The sequence below is a fragment of the Glossina fuscipes genome, unplaced genomic scaffold (assembly GCF_014805625.2).
Source record: "Glossina fuscipes isolate IAEA_lab_2018 unplaced genomic scaffold, Yale_Gfus_2 0, whole genome shotgun sequence".
Lineage (NCBI taxonomy): Eukaryota > Metazoa > Arthropoda > Insecta > Diptera > Glossinidae > Glossina > Glossina fuscipes.
This window is the reverse complement of record NW_023998414.1, coordinates 43,389,983-43,398,346: the sequence shown is the minus strand read 5'-3', so window position 1 is coordinate 43,398,346 and position 8,364 is coordinate 43,389,983. Positions and strand designations below refer to the sequence as shown.

The following is an 8,364-nucleotide window of genomic DNA, read 5'->3' as shown; positions in this document are numbered from 1 at the left end:
TATTAAGCTAAAACAAAAAAAACAAAAAAAAACAAAAAAAATTAAAAAATAAATAAATAAATGCAAGCGTTAGACTATTCAACAGCAATAATAAAAGCTTAAAGGAAAAACAAACTTTTCATAATTAAACTAATTTACTGGCCCATCTCGCCACTTCTTAGATGATGATGATGATGATGATGATGATGATGAATGCGGGAAACATGCAAAGTTAACAAACATACAAGCAATGTACAGTGAGTGAGTAATGTGTGCGGCAGTCTATCAGTTGCCTTCACACAGTCAAGCAAACTGTCAGTTAAATTGAATGTATTAATGTATCGCACAATCATACGTAGCCACGGGGAAAAAAATAAGAAAAGATTCAAGTTATTAGCAGCGAAGCAAAAGTGCGCAGAGCAGAGCGCAATAGCATTGGGAAGTGTGCCAATATTGATAATGCGTAAAATACATTTTTACATGAATTGACTTTTGCTAAACATGTACATTATGGAGGCAAGCAAACATATATGTGTGCCTATGCCTCTGTTCGTCTTATTTTCTTCTTTTCTTTTCTTTTCTTTTCTTTTTCTTATGCCTTTCTTTTGGTTTTATTTTATATTATTTTTTATTTATTTACTCATTTTTTTATTCATTTTTTTTTTGCTTGTAAACTCACAACGAACAAACCAAACCAAAATTGGATATTAGCCAGATTGGAGTGTGTTGTGTGTATAATTTCACATTTACTTTTTCGCCGCAATACATTTTCTTGTTTACATATGAAAATGAAAATATGCTTTGTTTAAAATCTTGACAAATTTAACATTTTCATTGTTACGAAATGAAAACATTAATCATATTTTGTTTATATTCGATTATTATCTGTTAAAATTATTCTTCTCTTTCCATTTATTTTTATATTAGCGCGAAATATTTCTCAGAGACTATGTGTAGAGTAAACACAATTTGGATTACAATACAGCCCCCAGTCTATTTGGGCAACGCCTCCTGTTCCTTTGTTTTCGTTCGTTCGTTCGCGTCTCAGTCCCTCTGGCCCGTACACTTGGAAGGCTCGTGATTACAAAAATTGAAATAGACAAGCGGAACTTGGCTCGGGCAATTTCTTAGACGATGATCATCAATCATTTTGGAAAATTAAAGTGTTCAGTTTTATGTTCTGAGCCTAAAATTATTCTGCCATTATATTTACGATAACCATCCAAAGCTCGCTCTAGTAGAATAGAGCATCAATAACAAAATGTAGGGCCATGAAAAGGTGCTACCGCATTGAAAACTGAAAATTGCGCCGACAATGTTTGTTTTCGAAATTGCGGCCTCATAGCTCCTTAAATTAGGCTCTATTGCGTGAAAAACGTGAGACTTCTCGAAGAGTAGATTTCGGGCGGCTTACGTTACACTACGTTAAAGATCAAGTCTATCTCAATACTGTAGCAACGATTCAAGCAAACAAAGCCGCCATTGGCGTACTCCCACCGTTCTTATAAGAAAAATTATTTAAAAATATCATCAAAAAAAAAAATAAATAAATAATAACAACCCCCCCAAAGGACGAACGGAAGCAAAGTCTTAGCATTGGGGATTTGTGTTCCGTTAGCTTGCGCTTTGGATTAAAATAAATATATAGTTAGTCACTTGTCGTGAAAACATTGCGACATGTCTTGAGCAAAAATTAATTAAATTAAACAAATTAGCCAAAAGTAAAAAAATTTTATCTTATGCTAAAATTCCAATTCTATATAAATATTATAACAGGCATGGGTATGATATTCCGTGGATATTTTAAAAAGATTCACTTCATTATTCGATTCATGAATAATTTTGAACTAGAGTTTGCCAAATAATTACAAAACAGATTTTTTAGTGATTTTTGTTTTTGCTGAAGGATCGCAGCTGACGCTCTCATCTACTTCAAGTTATAATAACCTCACGAACACATTGACAAATATTAATATTGCCATAAAACTTCAACACGGCCGGTATTATTATCACATTCTACATAGAATTTGGATAAAGTACCCTACGAAAACGCTACAGAATTTATAGAGGACGAACCTTTCTAACTTAACTTCCTTGACGCACATTAGGTATTTCCTATGTTTTATAAGTTTCCAACTTTCTTTCCATTTTTTCTCTTACAACAGCTTTATATCGTATCGTACTATCGTTTTCAGCTGTAAAGAAAACACCGCTGAGAATATACTTTTGTATTTGGAAACAAGCGTGATGATGATCGGCTTATGGGGACAATGTTACGAACAGATTAAAAAAAATGAACTTATTGTTGATCGGTCATCACATCACACAACGATAGCTCATCGACTCTTCTTGGCGGTGGTTACGTGTATACTGAACGTTGCGGTTTTTGTAGAAGCAAAAAAAAAAAAAAAACTGTTTTCTCGTTTTCATTGGCACTAAGTGTCTAAAAGTAGCAACGAATCGCAAATCGACATACTTAGCTTCCTGCAAGAAATTCTAATCTCCCTCAATTTATTGGCACGCTCAAAATGCACAGAACAATTAGCATACGGCGCGTGGCGTTTTACGTAAAGAGGGTTTTGGATTGGGATAAACAATAGCACACACAAAACAAACCCGTTTTGATTTTATGAATTTATATACACAACATTTTTTCATCATCCAAAAGACCTGCGGCTGCTTTTTTCTTATTCGCACACCTGACAGGGGTCGAACCCTCGCATTTTAATAACACTGTGAATTTCACCCTCTAAAAACTCCACTTAAATGAATCGACCACAGTTACCCCGTGGCAATTGAATGTAATTTGGTGTTTTATTATCTTTTAAATTAAATTATTTTGATTGTAGTATTTGCTGGATTCTTGTCATTGCTACTTAAAATATCATAATTTTTCAACACTTGACGTACAGAGGTCGCTCTATTTTTCCTGTGCTGTTTACACTGTTATACTTAATTTACAAAATAGATGAAAATCTTTACATTTACATGTTTCTTATACAAAGAGAGAGAGAGAGAGTGAGCGCCAAACGTTTCTAATACTCAAAATTTTAGTGTCTGTATTGGCAAGGTTGCCAAGGCAGCTGACGCGCTCATTTATGTTGAACAGCTGTTTTACATACAGGTTACGTTACCGTAAATGTTGCCGTGTGTTCCTGTACATCCAATAGCGTATGTGATTATTATTGCATTTTGGCCACATTTTTATTTGTTTTCTGTTTTCTTAAGAATATTCACATAATTTTTATTATTAAGCTCTAAAAATTTTCGCTTTTGCTAAGCCTACTTTCTTAGTTCAAGTTCATATCTTTAATAAACAGTTTTTTTATTTTAACTTTGCGACCTACTAACGAAGTTTTTAATTGAATTTTTAAAAATACGACTTACAAAGAATCTTGACAAGATATTATGGTAGATTACGTTGTATACTTGGTTTGCGAGGGTTGTGGTGAAACAGCTTTGGAAGAATTACTCCGAAAAGTATTCATTTTCAAGGAAATCATAGAGAAATTTCTTATCAGAAAAAAACGATATAAATAAAGGGATAAAAAATCAATTCAATTTTAAGCTAACTGGCCCAATTTTTTTTTATATTAAGATAGTGCGAATGTAACTCGCAAAAGGACTTACGATGGACCCATCTTTTATTATATCCATCGACTCAGTATCATTATCTGAATTGATCTAAGCCTGTCTTTCCGTCTGTCCATTTATTGTCTGGCCGCAATTTTTGGGATATTTTGATGAAATTTGGTACAATGACCGCGCGTCTCCACCCAAGGGCAACTGCTATTGAAAATGGTTCGAATCGTTCCTTTTTTTCGAGCCCTCTCCATATGACGCCGTATTTTGAAAAGTCGTTTTATCGAAAAAATTGCAATTTCTCGGCTAAGTAATAGTATTACGGCATTCTTCAGACTGGCTGTGGCAATTTTTGAACCCTCTCTCATATAACGGAAACCAAAGTTCATGCAACAAAAAGGTATAATTTTCAATGCTTCACGATGACAACTATATCATAATAGTAATTTAACATAAAAAAATTTACTGTACCAAATTTGGACCATCTCTCTCTATTTTTTAGATCCTACCCTATTGAGGCTTTTCATTAATTGAAAATTGATCCTTTGTAGAGCAAAAAAAATCGAAGTTTTAATATATGGTGATGAAAATTGACCCAAAATAGTAAGTTCATGCAAAAATAAAAATTTTTATTCGAAAATGTGTAGGTGTAGGATATTTAATGGTCAGCCTTGCCCGACTATAATGTTTCTGCTGCTTGCTTCAAATGATTTTATATCATTTTTTAGATTTGGTTTCTTTTTCATTTTCCCAATATTTCTATATATTCAAGGTAAATTTATATATATATATGTATATATGAATATATATATATATTCGTTCGGCTTTGGTTTTTGGACTCTTCATTGTAGACGTCCTCATATGTGCGATAAATTCGCCGGTTGCATCTTGATATGACGGTAGTGAAACTAACTGAACACTTGCTTATATATTTACATTTAATTTTTAGCATTTGCCTGTGCAAACTATCAGGGAAAAAGCAACATCGATAATTGATTATAAATGCATAAAAAAAAAAAAAAAATTTAAAGCTTTTTTTATAAATTAATTTACTGCCTTATGTAAATGGAGAGAGCATATTTGGGCTAGTTGGGGCGGTGATAAATCCCGGACATAGCAATGAAATTAAATTTTTCTAATAAGTTTCAGACATATCTAATATGACATATTTAAAATCTGGATGCGGACATTGGACTCGTACAGTGTTTGTATCTTAAATGTACATGAGAGTTACCGGCAATAACTAGGGTTTTTCGGTGTTGTGATCGCAATTAATTGACTTAGTTTGTTATATATGTGTTTGCTTGTTAATATTTTTTAAATTTTATTATTTATTTTATTTGTTTTTACTTCGCGAGAGACCGTGACTTAGCAAAGACATTTTTAGCAAAGCGATAACCCCCTGGAAAATATGAGCTATCTTGATGAGCTATCTTCACTTCGATCAGCTGAGTGTACAAGATTGCATTGATTGCATTTTCCTCGCACGCATCATCAAATAGCGAACTTTTTAAACGTTTTGGGTAATCTCCGGAAAACACATAGTCAAAGATTGTTTGCATTCACATTGGCCAGTAGCAAATATGCAAAGAGAATTGTTAGATGTACAGTTATTATTCGATTCACATGGCCAATAGAGAGCATGATTTTTTGAAATTAATTGTTATTTCAATGTTCGCAACGTTCTCAGTTCTCAGTTTAGGTTGAATTTTATCGATTAAAACTATAGTAAGTTCCAAGTAAGGGCATTACATGCAAAATTTATGAAATGGCCAATACCAAGACTTTAGAGCTTTAGCGCTTCAGAGCTTTAAAGCTTTCCTTGAAAAAGTATGGCTTTTCAGAGTCTCATTTCTTTTTCCGAATTACTAAAGCGCATATATATTAACAAGGTAAGGGAGGAAATATACAATTGAAAGAAATATAAAAGGAAAAAATGTACTAACAAAGACTTTTGACCCATTGTTGTTGCTATTGTCGCACTCCACATACCCCGGCACCCAATGAAAAAGATAAGCAACCCTCGGCCTAAGAAATATATAAAGAAGGGAAAAATATTTCGACAGTTGCAGTATTTTTTTCTTCGCTTCCTCTTTTCCTGTTTTGCTATTGTTTATACTAGGATCCTTCCTCGATGAACACCTTAAATTGTAGAGCAAAAATAATATGCAACAACAATGCGTTTAATGCACACGCGCATCATCAACGTTGAATAGCATTTAGGGCGGAAACTTGTCCATGGATGTATACAAGAAATGCTTTAAGCCATTAAAAAGTATCGAACGGTTTTGTCAAGCGGCCACGAAACCAGCTAAGGATAAAAACTGTGTAATTGAAGTAAATATTAAAATATAAAAAAAAACAAAAATAAAAAAATTAATTAATAAAAAATATTTGAAGCAATTAAAGACAAATAAGGAAAATATTAGAAATCATTGCAAGATTATACCAAATATAAAAGCAAGGTGTGTTGAAAACCAAAAAAAAAAATAAAAAATTATTAAATAAATAAAAAAAATCAATTTATATAAAAATGAAAGAAAAAGTTTACATAAAACGTTAAAAGTTACATAGATAGAGTGAAAATTTTAATATTATTACTTACATCACAATCTACATATGTTTTATTCTAAATAAACTTTTTAAATCCTTTTAATTTTAAAGCAGATGAACAAAAAATTGATCGAGAGTGAAAGAAATTTGTGAAAAAAGTGAAACTTTATCATTAAAGCATGTGAAGCAATAGACATTAAACCTAAAAACGCCTTTACCTCATGGTATTCACCTTTGCATGCATACATAGCTAAACTGAATTTCTACATATTAATATTAATTTTGCAAACTTTGGCCTCAATTAAAACATATATGTATACATATATATATATATATATATATATATACATATATACGCAGTTGAGATAAAAATAATCTTGGACATAATTTTGGAGAATTTTGGCCGCACTAAGCGTAATGTTCTCAGAATTCTCAGAAAGGCGACCCAGCGTCCCAACGCCTCGCACTCTTCTTTCATTTTTCGTTCCGTAAGAAAATATTGTATGGTTGAAAGCTGCACGTGATATATTTTTTCTTATTCGCAAAGCCGGCAGATACCTTCTATTCAAATATAAACACAGATTAAAAATATTAAACTCTGCGTGGTGCATCCAAGGTATCATCTAATCCGCCTATAAACTTTAAAGGGCATTTCTGCCGTATGGTAACAACCACCTATTTCACGAGTACGAAGACTCTCTTCTCTCTTTCTGCCTTTCTCTATTTTAATGGTCTCGGAAAATAGGATATCTATAAATTATTCACGTTTCAATATACAAAATATTGTATATTTCTCGAGGAAGGGAGATAAAAAAAATATATGTATATATATATATATATATATATATATCTATATAAAACATATATTGACATTAAATATTTATGAATTAAACTTCGGTGGCGAATACTTCAGTGGCCAGGATTATTTTTCTCCTCAGTGTCTATTTTGCAATTTTTTTCTTTTTTTTTTTTGTATGTATGCGTAAGTTTTTTGTACTCATCAACGAAGGATAGGCTATATTCAGATTCTCATCCCGTTCGTAACAGGCCGAAAAATGCAATAAAAACAAACCTCTTCAAATTAATTAGATTCTGTACCGATATTGTCCGTGCAATTAATATCTTTTTGCGCGTATAAGGGCACAAGTCTATATGCATTTACTTCTTTTTCTTCTTAAACTCACGCAAAATGCTAATTATACAAAAGACCAGAAGTGGCGATCGAAAATATTACACGCTGTAGGTCTCTTCATTGGTGACATGTGTGTGCGTATGGACCATTCCTCTTTAAGATTCTCAACAAGCTTTTTAAATTTATCGTATCGATCCGTCTGCCCTATGCCGCCAGAATATGGTCGAGTAAAAAAAATTAAGGCACAAAACTGAAACTTAATCTCTTAGCTTAACTTCGTTAGTTTATGATAGTGATAATGAGAATGATCATATTCGTAGTGCTTGGTAAAACGATGCGAAAATATTAATACATTTCCGCAATCATCCGCGGTTGGTAGCGAAAAATCAATCGGGAGTTTACCTCGCGCTGAAAGCTTTCGCGATCGATCTAATGACAGATTTATAATTAAAAGAAAGAAAAAAGTATATAACAATAAATAAATAAGAAGGCGTTTAAGGCGGTGGGTGTCCGAGATTCGTCCCGAAGCGAATAAAGTTGCTCTACTTCTTATATGTATTGATGGCATTGGTGTTAGGCTGAAAGCCTTCTCTCCTGACTCTTACATACTTTGTGTTAAGCGACAAAATGTTGATACGTTGGAAAAGCAAAGATAAAGGTTCAACGAACCAAACAAATGCCAGTGGAGGTGGTGGCGGCAGTAATGTCAGCAACAGTAGCACTGGCGCCGGTGGCGGTAGCAGCGGCAGTTCGAGTAGTTCGAAAAAAAAACGCAAAGGACGAGAGGGTGGTAAGTAAATGTATAATTGTTTACTCATGTAAACACAAAATGTAGAAAGAAAAGCCTCTTAAAAAAAATAGCGTTACACGAAATTTCCTTCATATCGTACAAAATACTTCAACCCATCCATTTCATCCCATTTTAGATGAGTTGCACACATTAACACGACACAGTACATACATACACCCATACATGTACCATAGCATAGGAGTCATATCATTAATTTACTTCACTTTCCAGATGAAAACTGGCAAAATGATATGAAATCTGGTCATATGCAAAGTAATGAACAAGGTAAACATTTTCATATAAAGCAAAAATGTGAAGAAAAAATAAA

General features: G+C 32.9%; 1 protein-coding gene across 11 annotated transcripts in view; it reads left to right on the top strand.

Moving 5' to 3' along the window:
- Nucleotides 1–5,534: 5,534 nt before the first annotated feature.
- The window catches only part of LOC119631715 (coiled-coil domain-containing protein CG32809), a 33,211-nt gene continuing 30,381 nt past the window's right edge, over nt 5,535–8,364 (top strand). For 2 of the 11 annotated variants that reach the window (XM_038024236.1, XM_038024218.1), the window contains exons 1-2: nt 7,108–8,036; nt 8,268–8,321. In XM_038024236.1, the coding sequence (XP_037880164.1) occupies nt 7,874–8,036; nt 8,268–8,321 (217 nt within the window). In that variant the 5' untranslated portion in view covers nt 7,108–7,873. Of the gene's footprint in view, nt 6,027–6,094; nt 6,339–7,105; nt 8,037–8,267; nt 8,322–8,364 lie in introns of those variants that run through there. The other 9 variants (XM_038024184.1, XM_038024176.1, XM_038024194.1 and 6 more) reach the window with 9 other exon arrangements.